This window comes from Dermacentor andersoni, chromosome 6, assembly GCF_023375885.2.
Source record: "Dermacentor andersoni chromosome 6, qqDerAnde1_hic_scaffold, whole genome shotgun sequence".
NCBI lineage: Eukaryota > Metazoa > Arthropoda > Arachnida > Ixodida > Ixodidae > Dermacentor > Dermacentor andersoni.
The window spans coordinates 74,712,939-74,730,800 of record NC_092819.1 but is presented as its reverse complement, the minus strand read 5'-3'; the positions used below and the strand labels follow the sequence as shown (position 1 = coordinate 74,730,800).

Below are 17,862 nucleotides of genomic sequence, written 5' to 3'. Positions count from 1 at the left end.
ATTCATTTTTAGTCCCACCCTTCTGCTCTGCCTCTCCAGATCAGTGAGCATGCATTGCAGTTGGTCCCCTGAGTTACTAAGCAAGGCAATATCATCAGCGAAGCGCAAGTTACTAAGGTATTCTCCATTTACTCTTATCCCCAATTCTTCCCAATCCAGGTCTCTGAATACCTCCTGTAAACACGCTGTGAATAGCATTGGAGAGATCGTATCTCCCGACACTCAGACTGATACCTGTGTGCATATGGGTCTACCTGACCTTCTTACAATCACAGCCTGGCTGACCAGCATGGTGTCGAATGAAATGGAACCCAGACCTGCGATGGCGGAGAAGCCGGTACCAGTGGCGGCAGAACCCAAGGTTACTACACCTGCAAAGAACAGCCGCACTCAGCGTGAGCATTTTTAATGTATATCGAATCTGTGACATAACTAGGGTGTAATATACTGAGTGTTGAATAAATCGTAACGCGAGATAAGACTTCCGCCTCACCGCTGGCTGAATGATGCCCAAATCTTGCACAGATGTGGCGTTTTGCAGTGGGTTCACTCGACTACCGCGTTTATCATTTATTCACGATACCTTAGAGGCTCCTCGAAGGGCATTGATTAAGGGAAGTAACACTATAAAAAGATAAAGAATGACACACCCATCATATACGAAATTAACGAATGTACGTATAGAAAGGCTGGAAACTAATTCATAATACAGCGAACCGTCATTATATCATATTAGGAGCACAGCGTGTTGAGGTTATTGCAAAATGTTTCGCGGTTCAATGTGGTTGCTGTATGGTCCTGAATATCGTTCCAGTGGGCAGTATACGCGCAAGGAAATTCTGATAAGTTAAATGCTTGTGCTTGACCATGTATGCGCATTAAACTGAGCTATTATAAAGGCGTCGTGATGTGCGCTCTGGTGGATGAAGCGGCAGACGGAGAACTTCATCGATTATACGTACCTGTGAAAAATGCATCAATGGGGTAATAGCTGCCAAAGTTTCGAATGACTGAAGTCAAATGTGTTGTTTTATTCGGGTAAGGGTGGACAAATGGTCGTGCTTGCGCGAAATGAATCTGGTTGCTCTATTCTGAACGGCTTAATTTCAACGTGCGAATAAGATAATTTTGATAAGGTGACTAAGTGGATTCCAGGTGCGTACGAACAAGGGTCTACCAGCATTACTTGCACGCTTCATTCGCAGCAAAGACGAAGGGAGTGTCGCCTGCGACGACGGCATTGCCAAAAATGTCGATTTCGTCGCAACAGAGCAGTCGCGCCATCTGTCACCACGGCTGTGAAATGCATATTGCGCTAACAGAAGGAAGGACTGGCAGACAGACCGGCACACAAATGCACACAAGGGGATATAATACGCCCTAGCGTTTTCCGTGCTTCGCTCCCGTGCGTCACTAATAAAGCGAATACCGGACCTCCACAGCGTAAATACTAGCACGGTACATACTAATGTCATGCACAAAGTTTACAACGATAATTACGAGAGGGAACTCTGGCGCTTGCGTCCACGGGAGTTGCGAGTTTAGCAGTTAAGACAGCGTGGTAATGACGGACAGTACATTGATTTGCCTAAACTTCATCCTTCTGACAACACACGGCTTTGTGGCGTTGCAAATTGATCATCTTCAGCAGCATATTACGTTGTGAATAGAGCAATTCGGAATGATTACGCATTCACGTAGAGCGTTATTGCGTTGCTGCATTTAGAAAAAAACACGAGTCCTTGGAAATTTAGTAAGGCAAACCGTAATAAATCACGTGACTATACCGTTTGAAGACACAAAGCGGCCTGAACATCAGACTATATTCCATGTGTTAACAATCGTTCCTGTGGTACCTGAACGAACACGTCGCCTCTAGTAATCTTTGTACGAACCTCCACGCTTCCACCCACCGTGGTAGTCTAGTCAGTATGACGATGAGCTATTGAGCTCGAGGTCACGGGTACGAACGCAGCCGCGGCGGCTGCATTCCCCGATGGGTGCTGAATGCGAAAAGCGCTCGCGTACCGCGTATGAGGTGCACGTTAAATGACCCAGGTGGTCAAAATTAATCCGAATGCCCCTACAACGGCGTGCCTCATAATCAAATAGCGGTTTTGGCACGTGTAACACCAACGTTTAATTAGAAATTATCGATACGGTAGCAGACATCCGGTAACTCAGTTGCGTCACTGCCGCGTTCCCTCGCAGGCGGCGACACAATGCCCGTGGCGTGCGTGACGGGCGAGAACACAAAGGAGGCGGCGGTGCCCCCTGACGGCGTCTGCGACTACCTCGTGTTCGCGCACGTTGCACTGGACGAGTCGAACAGCCACTTCGTCGACACCGGCCGCAACGGTAAAGCTGGATTGAAGGAGAAACTGCGAATTGGTCGAACGCTAATGCCCGTTGGTTGAAGCCACGTGTTTATGGATTCAAAGAACGCCTGTGTTCCTAACTGTGGCTCGTCTCGGCTTCGTGTCGATTAGGTTAATTAACTGTGTTAACTTAATTCAAGTTGATTAGCAGCTGCTCAACTTTTCAATGTAATTCAATACACCTGCAGTTATTTACGCGTGACTATCGTACCGGTTGGTGAGAGCATATCGTCTAACATGTATTATATAGTTACTTGTAGTGGGTAAACGCCGTTCAACACACTGCAGACCGATATATAAATATCATCAAAGGTAATTTAAACATACCCGCCTTCCCTCTACACTACCTCTCCCCCCGCTCCCCCCCACACAAACAACATCAACAACTTTGAATAAGTGAGAGCTTGATGTGTGCGAGGTGGTGTAACATATGTGAAGAAAAAAAAACAGTGCAAAAGAGACGAGCACGAAAAGAAGACAGGTACAGTCGATTATGAATAACGGAAATTTTGATATAAACGCAGCTTCGCAGAATGAGAGAAAGTGCCGGACGCGTTCTCATTCTCGGTTCGAGTTGACCGCCTGAAACAGATGCGATCGCTCGCGCACGTGCAGACGAGGCGTTCCAGGCTTTCATGAAGGCCGCTGCGCGGAGCTCGGCCACCAGGTTCCTGCTGTCGGTGAACCAGCGCCACAGCGCCGACTTCGCCTTTCAGCTCCGGGACGAGGCCCGGGCGGCCAGGGTGCTGGGCAGCTACCGCACCACGCGCATCCGCGGCTACGGGTTCGCGCACTACGACCTCCGCGACACGGACGCCGACCAGAAGAGACTCAACACGCTGCACAAACTGCTCGTGGTACGCGGTGAACGATAAGCCGCAGAGAGAGAGAGAGAGAGAAAATGATAAATGAAAGGTAGGGAGGTTAACCAGGACTGAGCCCGGTTGGCTACCCTACACCGGGGAAAGGGAAAGGGGGACGGAAAGATTAAAAGAAGAGAAAGTCAACTGGAGATATCAGTCGGTCATTCAGTCCGGATCACAGACGCTGACTCAATCCGGTCGCTTTCAAATATCGCAGCAGCGCTTTTGTGGCCTTTTGTAGCTGCGATATGCGAGGCCATGGTCTCAAGATCTTGTTCAAGGTGAACGGCTTTCCATCTAGCTGATTGAAAGACACATTTCTTTTCCCTACGAAAAGAAATGTGGCAGCGGCGCCCGACGGGCGAAGCACTACCGGCCGCGATCGCGAGGTTTAACGTCGCGCTGAAACTTCTCGGACGGTGTTCTCTCGCTTAACGCGTCCACGGCTAGCGCGGGTGCGCCAGATTTCTGGCGCCTTTAAAAACTCTTCACACGCCGTGGAGGGCCTGTAACGACGTCGCACAGGCGCTACTACGCTGTCCGAACATCGCGCCAGCAAATTACCTCATGTTCAGGTTTTAGCACTGATATCGTTTGGCACTATTAATATTTGATAGACTGTAAATATTTAAGATTAATAACATGCACTGCGAGTGTTCTGTTTAATGACATTTGTTTGCGGGCTGCCATTCTGAAAATTGTGAGTAATGATTGATAGTCACGAATGTAAAACCTGTTGTGGGCAAGTTTAGTGATATGACTCACATATACGACATGGATAAGTATGAACTATACATATACCTAGATACAGGGTGTTTTTATTTAGCTGCACCAAATGATTAAAATTGGATAAATATAAATCACCTTAACGTTATGTTTACCATTCGAGTGTACGGATTGCCAGCCTATAGATACACAGCAATTACCGCAATTACTAGCGTAATTAGCGAAGTTACGGTGATTAACTTTCTAATTATGAACAACAGGTGGCTACATCAAATGAGTACTTTGGGGCCCGTCCTCGACACTACCTAACACAACGATTAAATTTTGAATAGCGCATTGCATGTGGGAGCTACACGAACAATTAGTTGCCCTTGGCAGGCTCCTTGAAACCGAAAGTGGCTGGAAAAAGAGCGTCTGTGTCGTCCATGTCGCCCCCCCCCCCCCTCCCCCGGCCTTTCGTCACGTCTCTGAGGTGACCGCCGTTCCCGCCCGCGAGCTGCTTGCGTTATCTCCTTGCTGTCTGCGGCGTTGGCCTAGCGCTTCAATGCCGGCAGTCCGCCAAATTCGTCATTCCGTTGGATGCCACGTGTCCACTTCCACCGACGCAATGCCGTTTCAGGGGCCCGACGGAATGACGAAGCAAATTTGGCGGCGCGCCGGCATTGAACAGCTAGGCCAACGGCGCAGACAGCAAGGAAATAACGGAAGCTGCTGGCGGGGCTGGACCTGTGGTGACCCCGGAGACGTGACGAAAGGTGGCAAGGGGGGGGGGGGGGGGTGGGGCTACATCGACGACACAAACACTCTTTTTCCAGCTAGTTTCGGTTTCAAGGAGCCTGCCAAGTGCAAGTAATTGTTCGCGTTGCTTCCACATGAAATACGCTATTCAAAATTTAATCGTTGGGATAGGTAGCGTCGAGAACGGACCCCGAAGTACTCATTTGCTGGAGCCACCTAATGTTGATAATTAGAAAGTTAATCACCGTAACTTCGCTAATTACGCACGTAATTGTGGAAATTGCTATGTATCTAGAGGCTGCCAATCCGCACACTCGAATGGTAAGCATAACGTTACCGTGATTTATACCTTTCTAATTTTAAATATTTGGTGCAGTTAAAAAAACACCCTGTGTATGCGGAGCCCCACGGCGTAAACGACGGCGGAAACTTGCTTAGATTGTCCATAAAACTGCTATCGAAATAAAAGGAAACTCCGTTCGATATCGTATTCATCACCGTTTTAATCACAGACACCGGTTTCCCTCTTTATATCAGGTTGTGGAGAGTATATATGTAAAACAAAAAGATGCAATGTTAAGTAAAAAAAATGATTGACAACAGAAATCTGAGGCCATAATGACAAAGGCTTTCGTTCGTAAAGGGCGCTTGCTATTGGTCGACCGCCTACCCTAACAATATGTCCGCTGTCATCTGGTCTTAAAACATTTGTTGCATCAGAACGTTTTTGTGAATACGGTCCCCGGGTCCCCATTCATGAAAAGCTTTACTTAAACTGAAATTGCTCGTAAGGGAGGATGTTGGTCAATCCTAATGCGGGATATATTATTATCGAATGCAGCCGGCCAATGGTAGACAGCACACCCGCCATGGTTGCTCAGTGGCTATGGTGTTAGGCTGCTGAGCACGAGGTCGCGGGATCGAATCCCGGCCACGGCGGCCGCATTTCGATGGGGGCGAAATGCGAAAACACCCGTGTACTTAGATTTAGGTGCACGTTAAAGAACCCCAGGTGGTCGAAATTTCCGGAGTCCTCCACTACGGCGTGCCTCATAATCAGAAAGTGGTTTTGGCACGTTAAACCCCATAATTTAATTTTTTTTTTTAATGGTAGACAGCACTTACGAAGTCTTTGTGAATTCGGCCCCTGATTCGCCGACTTGGCATAACGAGGCACCACTGTCACCGGAGTGCACAGTCCATTTCAAATAAAGATTCATTCATTCATTCATTCATTCATTCATTCATTCCGTGCCTTGTTCCGGCATTAAACGAAGTTCCCCGTTGAAACTGGCCGCCGATTCAAAACCAGCTGTGCTGTTCTGGTCATCATCGGATTTGATTATGTTTGTCCAGTTCAGTGGATTAGAATCATTATGACTCTCAGAACCTTCTATTCAGCCATGAAGGCAAGGTTGCAGAATTCAACAATACGTAAAAATTCGACAGGGATCACAATTTAGCAGTCTGATGTTTTATGCTGTGCGATTAGTTACTGCAGGGTCGTCAGTATAGTGTATGGGGCATTGAGAGGGGAAAGGGTGACTGAGCAGTCTCACTTGCCGTTAATGAACTGTAACCTGCCCCAAGTATTTGCATCCCTCTCCCCTCAACATGCTATACTTTACGTTGAACAACGTAGCAGAACATCGCATTGGGTTAGTGTGTAGAGATTGAAGATAATGCACTGTAGAGCAACAATGGAGACACAATGCTTAGTCTGTGTGTTGCCTTCGTCTTTTGTTACGTCTTTCCTGCTTAACAACTATACTATATTTTGCTGCTGAAGGCAGCGATGTTCGGCCATCAAAGCATTGGCATTAAAGGAAAAAAAATTGCCATGCACCCGGCTATAGCACGCAGTTACAATGTAAAACCGCACGAGTTTCTCAGAAAGCTTTGCCGTTGAATAAAAATTTGTCCTGTTCCGGGGATTGAACCCCGGACCAGCGCCGTTCCGTGCTGGTCTCTCTGCCGTTTCAGCTAAAAAAGGCGAGCAGATTTCGGAGCCATGGTGAATTACTCGGCTACTCGAAGGGCAACTGCGCAGCCGCCCGTATGCGTTTCCTTGGCAGCTTCCAGCAACTCTTGTATGGGCGAGTTTTTTCTCTTTCATAAAACTTACTCCATGATGGAATTTTGACATTACTCGTTTGCCAAGGTATTGGCCCCCGTTTCATTATTTGTACAGAAGGAAGAGTTGTTCGTGAAATAAGGTCTACTGAAGAGATACTTCGGCACAAACACGGCGTATTGATTTCGTAAAGTGAAGTGCCGATCCGTTTACGACATGGGAGGTCGCGAAAAAAAAAAAGAAAGAAAACGTGAATCGATGAACAGCGGACGAAAGAAAGGGAACCTTACCAAACAGCTTGTTTTACTGAAGACAACAGGTCAGCGCGAATCATTTCTTGAATAATGATAGCCGTTAACATGACAAGGTGAGCAAACATAGAATAATGACAGGAAACGCGTTTTTCTGCTTCTTTGTCTCTCGATCGCTTCGCGTCAGTTGTTTGCAAATAACCAACGCTTTTTTTCACAAACTGCCGTACGCAGAATCTGCGGCGCCTGGAAGGCGGCGACGAGCTCGCAGTCTTCATGGGTGTCCGTTTCGTCCTCGATCCATCTAAGCGCCAGAACCGCCTCAAGGAGCTAATCAAAGACGTGTCCAAGTATGTAGTGAATGGGACAGCTCTTCTTCGCTGGGAAATTGCGGACGAAAAACAAGGGTGTGGGAATGTGCGAAGTTTCCAATTTTCTATTGAATTCGAGAATTCCCTACTCGAAGTTGTCTGCTACTTATTTCTGTTCGCATGCAGGGGATAACGGTCAGTACCCGAGCGTACGCAGGCAGATAGACGCAAGTGGTATTTTCTTCGAATAACCTTGGTTCAGAGTAGCCACGTGGTCGCTGCACAGAGGTACCTGTTACTGCAGCACTGAGTAGCTCACTCATGCAGAATCATGTTCACTAATTCAGTAATAATGCCTCGCCGCAGCGCTGTTTCCATTTAGGCACTCTTATGACGCTTGCATTCCTTTAAAACAACGTGCATTGCCACGCCGTCATATACACTTGGCTTATTCAACGAACACAGCAATCTATGCGCATTGATGATGACATTCCATTCCCGTGTTTCATTACTGTCGTTCTGATGGAGTGCCAGATACGACAACCTTTCGATTGTTTCTTATTTATGAGCACTTCAGTAATCGGGCTTGAATCTTAAACGGCATTACATGTATCAAATCATGTTTGTAAACTTTTATTTTCATTCAGCGCAGGCCACGTAACCGTTATACATCCCTTTGTTGAAGAATGTAAAAAAAGAAAAATTGTATTTATAGAATAGTCGGAGGCTGTTTCTATTGAAATATTGGTATTTGATCTCATTCAGAAATCTAGCTATTCTAAAAAAGAAAGCGGCTTGCGCATGAGCCGCCTGTTTCCTGAAATGTTAGCTGGTTGTCAGCACGAGCAAGAGACGAAAATAAGGAACAAGACAGGATGACCGCTTTCATTGTGCTTCATTTAATTTTGCTCACACTGCTAATCGGTTACAATGAGTTACCATGCAATTAGCCCGCACCAACACTTTACATGCCTGAAATGCGCGGATAAATTGGCTTAGGAAGCTTCTAAGCGGTCGCGCAACTATGGAATAACTAAAAGCGTACAATTTTATTACATATAGGGTGCGATCTTGTACGCGTCCCTAAATATAACGGAGGCGGTCCGTTCTTTATGTCACGAAATAGGCGGTCCGTTCCGTTGCGTTCGTCCGATAGCAGACGACATGGAAAGATTGACAGCAGATATCACGTCACAATTGACCTCATGGCGTTCGGCACGGTTCAAATTGACCAATCGTGTGCGGCTCGGTGGAACGGACCGCCTCCGTTCGATTTTGGAACGCGTACAACATCGCACCAACAATGTGTGAACAACAGCAGTGAAACATGTATGCACGCACACAAATGCGTCTTTTAAGTACAATCTAACAAAGCCGTAAAGCGCAGTCGCCAACAGAATTTGCATTGGTAACAGTACTTATCTACGGCACTGCCGTACTTATCGGTATCTTACTTAAGGACACTTATATACGGTAACACGTGCCTCGACGCGTGCGGTACGTTCTACATGCGAAACTTCGATGACCACTTCATCGCACCGAAACCAGTCTAGGTGAAAGTGCATTAAAAAAAAGACATTTCAGCAGAACCAAAATTCGGTACCATTCGTTGTGATCACCGCCAATCGATTAAGCCAAAACGACGGTGCTGAGGCCGTATAACGTAAAAATGTTCCAATATGTTTTTATTCCAATCTCCTGATGTCAAATTTGCGTAACCGCCGATGCAAGCATCGGGCGGTCACTCACACGGCTGTCTGAACAAACTATACAAATGCTCCCCTCGTTCACAGGAGGTCACTTTTGTTTGCTTGAAAAAGGAATAACATTGCCTGCACTGAGCGACTTGTCCTATCTAATTGGCTCACAAGAGGCGAGGAGCATGCTCAAGAGGAGAGGGATTCGATGGGGCCGAGCCACTGCACTGAATATCGATAACTGGATGAAGAGGGTGGGGCCGGCGTCTGCGATTGGTCCGCTTTCTCTTACTTAGCTTGCGGTGACTCGTCGACAATCCCGGCGGCATGCAACGGAAGCTTAAGAAGGACGCTAAAACAGATCCTCGGCAAACAAGAGTTGGCAGAACGAGGTCGTAAACATGCCGAAGGTTCTCGAAAACGTTACACGGCCACGCAACAAGTTTCATTGCAGGCAAATAAACCCATGCTCTCCGGCAGGGGCGAGTAGCCAGTGCCGGAGCGATCGGCGGCCGCCATCTTTTATTCCTTTCGGAACGGAGCAGCCTGCGGCTTCTCAGAAGAAAATTCAGTTTTGTTCAGAATATTAATGCATTTTTAACGCGTACGCATCACTTTGACGTCGTAAGGTTTTGCGGTTGTGTGACGTCGCGTGAGAGGCAGGGGAAGTGGGTGCAGCCCGAAAACTTTTGAACAATAGCCGAGGGCTAATGGCAAAAAGGCGTCAAATAAGAAATAAATATTTTTGTTTTGTTCGGTCAAATTATGCATAATCAGTGTGTACACGTCACATCAGAAATGGAGCTATCGCGGTTTTCGTGACGTCGCGTGACAGACAGGTGAAATGCGGGTGGTCCAAACAAGTTTTTCACCAATCGCGGTGGGCTGATTGCAGAAATGGAATAGAAAAGCTTGGAATATTTTTACGTTATAGCGCCCCTGGTTGCAACCTTGACTGCTTCATCGACGGCGCCGCCATTTAGCGGTCACAGCGCCGCCGATTGTCCGGCGCTGGTATGTGCGATCGCGCTGGATGGTGCACAGCGAACGTGCCGTTGACGACGAGTGGCAAGTTTTGGCGTTTTCCCGAGTGGTCTTGGCAAGTTTTTCCTTTGGGGAACTAGCGTGTCATTACTAAGCTTTGAGCTTCGGTGTAGCTGCAATTTCGAACGGTCGATGGGCCTAGAGCCGTTGCCACAGCTCTGCGCACGATCAAAATAGGAGGGGAATCAATTGAGTGTGAACATTGTCGGTAGGTAACATACGTGCAGCGTGTTAGTTATTGTATGTCTAGCGCTGAACTTTATTAAGATATCACTCAGGTGACAACATTCAGAGGTGTAGCCATGTGCCATGCGGTGTGTGTTCTAGCAAAGCGCCGGGGAAACATGCACGCATGCATGCACTTAAAATTGACAGTCATCGGAGTTGGGGACATAATATCACCTTCCGTTGCTTACAAATGTCTCTTGAACACGTTGCACGGCGAAAAAAATTAAGAATTGGGAACGCGCAGATTACAGGGTTATTATTTTTGAGAAACGTTAATAACAGCTGCAGGCAAGGAATTAGGCCCCATGAGTTTAAAATTCGAATGAATTCATGCGTACAAACTCGCTGGAGCGTGCTGTTGACCTTCACAGGTGGCGCCACGCCGGCTGAATAAATTAGCCACAGCGTCCTTTAAACGGAAGCTACAAGCACAAAGGTGCGCAGTCGGTTGCTGTAGCGTGAGCCACTGCTCGCTTTCTACTTTGAGTTGGTGTTGTACGTACATCATGGGGGTGTTGTCCTTACTTTTTTCTTCATGTTATGATCTAGTTATTATGGCGTGCAGTTAGCCCGGGATACCGCGGACTAGTCTTCGCTTGCGTTGGAATAGACGCGGAACTATATTCACTTAGCCTTACATGAACTGCTCGACAGCGGAGGACTGCTTTGGCTAAGTTTTGACTAACCCCATTGACGCAATGTTAAGCGTACAAAATGATTTGTGGATCCGGTCTGCCAAAATCTGTTGCAATATAGCACAGGGAAAGTGCCAATCGCTGTCTGCGTGGGGACCAATTTCTCCGACGTTTGGTTTTAAGTTCGCACGTATATCCTTACAGGTCGCTCACATTCCTGGTGCTTATCACGCACGTGACCCCAAGCCACACGGCAGCGAGGCAACCGTGCATCGTGGACCCCATCGGCAGCTGGACCAACTCCTCCTTCAACAACCAGAGCCATTTGTCCATGGTGCGAGCTGCGCACCCTTCACGCTTTGGAGACGTATACGTTGGAGCGCGTTATCACACAGGGGTGTGACAACCTGTGAGAGATAGCGTGACTCCAGACAAAAAGATCTGACTGAAACTGCCTCACGATGAACGTCCACGTTAATGCGACTAGCACTGAAGCAATGTGTCGGCACAACGCGTGTTACCCCGCCGAAAGGCGTCATGCGAGTATGCAGCCGGGCTCCTCTCCAGCGCTTCGCTTTAGTAACACTGCGCCATCTAGCGCCATCTAGCACCACCGCAGCCAAAGCCCCGTAGTGTTCGTGTGCGAATATATATTGAGTCGAGATTGTCGGAATATATGCGACAGGAGTTCGACTCCGCACGGCACCGGAAAAATTTAAAGGACTTTTTTATGCCATTGAGGAGCCGCACTTATCTATAGCGGCACTTACCTAGTGACCCAAGTCGGAGACAAAGAAGTTCACTTAACAGCGGCATATAGTGGCATGCACATACTCAGTAATGCAAGTTGGCGTAAGCTGGTTATCTGACGACAGGCACATACCCAGTGTCGTATGCCCAATGACCCAAGCTGGCCCGACGATCGGTTTCAAGCACGGTTGCCTTAGCTCAGCAAGGCGGTACCTTAACTATTAGAACACGAACTTTGGCGGAAAAAAGGGGCTTGCCGAATTAATTTTGACCACCGGGGGTTCTTTAACGTGCACCTAATGCACGCTACGCAGGCGTTTTTGCATTTCTTTCCCCGTCAAAATGCTGCCGCAGCGGATGGGATTCGATCCCACGTTCTCGGGTTTAGAAGCGTAACGGCAAAGCCACTACGCCACTGTGGTGGGTAGTGGGCAAGTTTGAAAGTTTCCTAATGAGTCAGGGGCCTAAATGATATTTTTCTGAAAACCTGCTGCACCAGAAGGGTCCGATGAAAAAAAAAAACAAAACATAGTTTGACATCCTGGCCCCCTTCTGAAGCACTGGCGCTGGAGTTAAGGCGGGAAACTTATAAAATGAACATTCGTGCTTCATTTTCTTTCCAGTCATCTTACCGAAAGATTAACTAAAATAGAGTTTTGAAAGAATAGATTACCAAGACAAAAAGATTTAGTGTTTCTCCTTAATGTCCATTTAGTTCAGCAGGAACGAACCAAATCGAGTCGTTTAGCAGAGCGAGGTTTTGGTAGAGCAAGGACGGCCTATACCAGACATCTGGATAATCTCTCCATGCTTTGCACTAGCTCCCCTTCCTCCTCTGATCCTCACCTTCCAGGAGCACTTCACGCTCTCATTTGATGAAAACTGAAAGAAATTGCACTTTTGCCCGACAGCGGCAAGAAGATTTAGTGTTGCGCCTGAACTTCTAAGACAGTGTTCTAACTTTACGTAGGTGCGACTACACGTTAAAGTGACATGCGCGGGTGCGCCAAACTTTCTAGCACAGTCGGAAGCTATAACCCCCTGTGTATTACCTCCGATTGTATCGCACAGACGCCCCCGGGCTGCCTGTGAAAAGCGGCGCCAGTGAAATTACACAACTTTCATATTGCTTCGCACTAATATTGTTTGGCACGTTTTAATAGACTGAGAAGACTTAAGACAAAAGGCACGCGCTGCGAAGGAAATGTCTTATCACTTTTGTTTGCGCGTTGCAATTCCCAAAAATTCTGAGAAATAACTCAGTCTAGAAGACAACACCTTGTTTGAAAAAAAGAACTTTGGCAGTTGAATACTATAGCATCTGCCATTCACATACGACATCGATGAACGTGTGGCATACGTACACCTAAACACATACGGAACATCACGGAGACGGTGATGGCGACGGTGAAGATTTGCCTAAAGTGTCCATATAATTACTATCGCAATAAAAGGGTTCAGCTAGAGCAACGAATTGAATTTAATTTAATTCTGGGGTTCTACGTGCCGAAACCAAGATTTCATTATGACGCACTCCGTGGTGGGAGACTACGGAATAATTTTGACCACCAGGGGATCTTCAACGTGCCCCACAATGCTCGAGACCCGGGGTTCTTGCATTTAGACCCCATCGAAATGCGGACGCCGCGGCCGGGATTTGATCCCGCGACCTCGTACTCACATAGCCGCTAGACACCCTAGCCGCCAAGCCACCGCGGAGGGTACTTGAGCAACGAGATGGCTCCATTCGTTAAAGCCGAAATCGTTCTCCTAAATCGAGCTGTTCCGCTGTTCACACAGCGCGAGGCGGCCGAGCTGGTGCGGCGGCAGACGGGCGACGCGCAGCGCCAGCAGTCCTTCCTGTTGTCGTCGTCAATGGCGGTCGTGTATTACGACATCGACGAGGACGCCGACAGGAAAGCCGAGCTCAAGGACGTCCCATGCACGGGTGCCGTCGTCTCCTCGTACGCCACGGTGAGCGATTTCGCACTGCACCTTTAAGAGTCAAGCTCGTACTCGGAAACTCTAGCTCAGAGACTTTAGAGTTCGCGTTTCAAAAAAAGGTACACTCGTCTCCGTCAGGATAGACGCTCTCGCTTTCAGGTGTAAATATTCATTTTCTGGATTTTTACGCCTGCGAACAAAATAGCCTGCCATGAGGAAGACAAAGGGTCACTTATCGAAGCGTTGGTTCCAGTGACATCCTTTATTCGACTACTGTTGATCGGACAGTCAGGATCTTGACCAAACGTTTACGTGCGAGAGGGCTTCTGACATCAAATGCGTACGCAGGATGATTACAGAGAACGAGCAGGACACTCTCCCCGTGTATTTCATTGCTCTTCGTTTGTTTATCGAGCAGCTTACCGCAATCAGTTTTAGACACACGTGATTAGGTGCATATGAGGGGAAACGTTCGAAAAATTGGTCTCTTCTCATAAAATCCAGAGGCCCCCTTGCCCATTCCTCTGTTTTGGGTAAACAATAGCACTCAAAAAATAAATAGAGTGGCACTGCGTATAGATAGACCGTTATTTTCCCTGAACAGGAGTCGGCAGTGACCGGCGATCATCCCTAGCAAGCGCGAAAGTAAGGTGTCTGGTACCTAGATTGCAGAAAATAACGGGATATAACATACTAGCTCAGTTACTTCCGACGCGCGTGGGTTTTGTCTTGCACCAGTTTGATCCCGTGTTGTGTAACATTTGCGTGGCGTTGGCAGGTGTGCAACATCGAGATGGGCTGGAAGGTGGGCGCAGAGGGCATCGGCGACCATGTCCGTTACGAGCAGTTTTCCGAAATGGGCAAGTGGCGAACGTACAAGACGAGGCCGCACCTGGCAGCAGAAGTGAGTACCCTTTCACCACCCCTCTTTCTATCTCTTTCTCTCGTTCCGACTAAGGTGTCGGGATGATTCTGCTATGTCCAAGTTTAACGCAAGCAATACCACCAATGGGGTATCCCAGGGAGCGCCTCTTTAATCTGTTAATTCCCTTCCCGTGTGTGATGCACTGTTTGAATTATTGCGTGTAGGTAGGATTTCGGAATCTGCTTCTGTAAATTACAACCTCGAAACTGCTGCTCACTCTACAAGTTTCTGGGCACTCCGAAAAATTCTCTGCGACATCTTTTCGGCCCAGGGACCTCCGAATCAACGTTGACGTGGCCTTAATTTCACTTTACTTGACTTGACCATGTATGGCCTACAATTTTTACCTCTAATGGTCTTCAGTACCTCGAGAGAGACCTGTAAGTACCGCGTTGCATATCGAACGCTTTAAAGTACGAGTGATAGCACAAGATTTAAGCTGAACTTCCAAATGAAACCAGCTGTTAACTCTTATTAAACTTAGGATACCATAAGGACGAGCAGGTGCGCACATGCGGAATCTCCAGAATATCACATGGTATTTGCGATGTGAAGCCCGAAGCGGCACGACACGTAAGCCATCGTATCTCGACGGTGATACCCTGACACACCAGAATTTCAGTTAGTTAGGTTAGATCGTTATACTCTAGATCTGTTCAGCAGAATTTCTTTCGTCACAGCATTAATGGTCTCCGTGTGCTGCGGACGTGAAGTAACTCGGCTGGAGACCTGTCTTCTGATCATACAGCTTTTGTAAAATGTAGTGAGCCCACGAGCTCGCTAAAGACACACGTCCAGAAACACCAGGAAGCTGCATCATAACGTATTTATTACTTCGTTCACAACTTTTACTTAGTAAGGGAGAAGTAACAATTATTAGACCAACAGAAACTAAGTCCTCAGTCCGGGCCCCCTTTCCGGACTGGGACCCCAGTCCGGTCCAGGACATTCTTGATATGCGGGTCCAAAAGTGGAAACCACGCTTGTGCTAACTCCGGTGCTTTTTCAACCATTCTTGGAGAGTGGTCAACTCCTCTCAGCTGCCGGGACGCTTGTTTGGAGGTAACATTGAATGCAGTAAGCTTTCGCAAGTAGAGGCCGCGGAGCACTCTCACAAGGCGTGTTTGATGGAGGGATAGGCTACGCAGGGTCTACTAGTTGGGGAGCCTGGGTCCCAGGTAATATAATGCGTGTAGTGTGGCATCAGCAACGTGTGTCTTGCGCTTTTCGCATGATTGAGGCGTTCTCTCTTGACGGCGTGTAGGATGGTGAGTGGACAGTTATTGATGTGACCCTTAGAAACCTTAAAATCGGCAGTCTTTCTTTGCACTACATTTCCCGCTATTTTGTGGCATCGTGTCTTGTACAGGCTAAAGAATGGGAGGTCTTGGATTCTATGCGCAGGAGAGCTGGTGCGGATACCCATGCACTTTGGCGCTAATATTTATGAAGTTTGTCAGTAAGGGCAAGGTGCATTGCACGTTGCACGCCGTCACACACTATGAGTGATGTGTGGCACTGAAAGCATAGCGCAGATAGCACCATTAGCATTGTGCTACGGCACAGTTCATGACATCCTCATGACACCAATGCACTGAACAAAGCTGTGAAACAGACCACTGATTCAATTGGTATGCGATGTGCACATCCAATGGAAACACTTTTATTATTTGGTAATAATTGTATTAAACAACTGAAATATGTACAAAGAGCTATGATGTGCCCATGTTTTTGAAAGCGATTGAATTATTACTTTTCAAACAATCCGCGATCGACTATTAACCATCATAGTTCTCAGAATTCCAGGACTCAGCCGGAGGGGCTTAGGTGATACCGAAGTAGCACCGCAGCTTTTTCCGTCTCCTCCGACGGCTACGATCACTTATATTATTTTGTTAGAGATGTCGCATATGCTGTATCAACTGGTGCAGTATACCACCGTGCATAGGTTCATCAGTAGTGTCATACTGATAGTTAGCTTTGTACCCGTAGTCCTTAATAGAGCTGAGACAAAATGAGGCAATCTTTTAGGAGTTACCATGGGAACGCAACAAGGAGCGAATCTAAAGAGTAACGACAAAGGCAATAACAACTTGGAGGGAGTTCAAGCTTTTTAAACATTTCGTCGTTCGCATATAAAGAGCACGCATTAATTAAAATGTATATTATAACTCTCATGCACTATGCGACCTTGCTGTTGACTTCTTGTAGAGCAGAAGGAGGCGTTTCTTGCTCACAAATAAGTTCCTGGGCAGCACACCCAGACTCGATAGCCGAGAGCGGCAATGACTGTTTTTGAGTGCTGGTGCCACTCTCTTGAACGAGAGACCCCTCCTAATAGAAGTGGCGGGCCGCAATTCCTTGGGCAGAATATCTACGACGGATAAACTGTGGGAGCTCGTTTCACTCTTATACCGAACGGTTTTATTGGGAGAAGTCGCGACGCAGTCGCAAGAACAGAGACACAGAACTCCCGCGCATAATGAATTGACTTGGAAAATCTAGACGGGGCTCGAACCCCAGATTCCTTCATGAGACTACGTGGCTAATAGCTGGTTTGCGGTGAAATACATATGGGTATAATTTAATGTGTGCCGCTTATTTGATGCAGGTTCGCACATGCTCATAATATTGGTGCTATATTTATATTGCTTCGTATTCATGTCCGCTGAAGCCGCCCTTGCGGGGGTAGGTTCATATTCTGTTGCCGCCAGGGGGCAAATGCCGTAATCTACACGGTTCCTTACGTCACTCGTGCAGCGGATGATTCGGAAGCACTTTTTTTGTTTTCTGGTGTATTCTTTCCTTTTCTAAACGTTGTGATGTGTCGCCTTTGGTGATGGCCTCTGATGCTTTGTGAAACACTTGTTTGCCTTTGTCGATCCCCTTGACCATGTATATTTGGCCAAAATAAACGTGTGTAATATTGTCACGTGGTAGTGACTGTGACGAACACAGTGGAAAAACTGTAAATGGCGAAACTAAATCTTTATTGGGCGAACTTGTGCCCTCAAAAGCAAGTTACACTTAAAGCACAACGACAGCGGCGAACAGAGTCGGCGATCGTCGGAAATCTGATCAGCTTGTCAAATGCGTCGGCTTTTATACATCAGACGTCGAATGTTCCACAGTAATCACTGGGACCCGCATGTGTTCCACAAAGTTCTACACCATTCGCGTCGCGCGATGAAACCAGATTACACAAGGTTCGGTGACAACAGACAGCGGATAGAACCATAGATAACCGTCGAGGAACTTCCGATAGATACAGGCGCGTCTTGTGCTGTGCGATAACATT

General features: G+C 47.3%; 1 protein-coding gene across 1 annotated transcript in view; it reads left to right on the top strand.

The window, feature by feature from the left end:
• Positions 1-279: 279 nt before the first annotated feature.
• Positions 280-17,862, top strand: part of LOC126522965 (uncharacterized) — a 49,716-nt gene continuing 32,133 nt past the window's right edge. Inside the window, exons 1-7 of the mRNA XM_055066385.1 lie at positions 280-395; positions 2,212-2,358; positions 2,994-3,235; positions 7,265-7,380; positions 11,150-11,279; positions 13,496-13,669; positions 14,418-14,543. Of these exons, the coding sequence (XP_054922360.1) occupies positions 290-395; positions 2,212-2,358; positions 2,994-3,235; positions 7,265-7,380; positions 11,150-11,279; positions 13,496-13,669; positions 14,418-14,543 (1,041 nt within the window). The 5' untranslated portion in view covers positions 280-289. The remainder of the gene's footprint in view (positions 396-2,211; positions 2,359-2,993; positions 3,236-7,264; positions 7,381-11,149; positions 11,280-13,495; positions 13,670-14,417; positions 14,544-17,862) is intronic.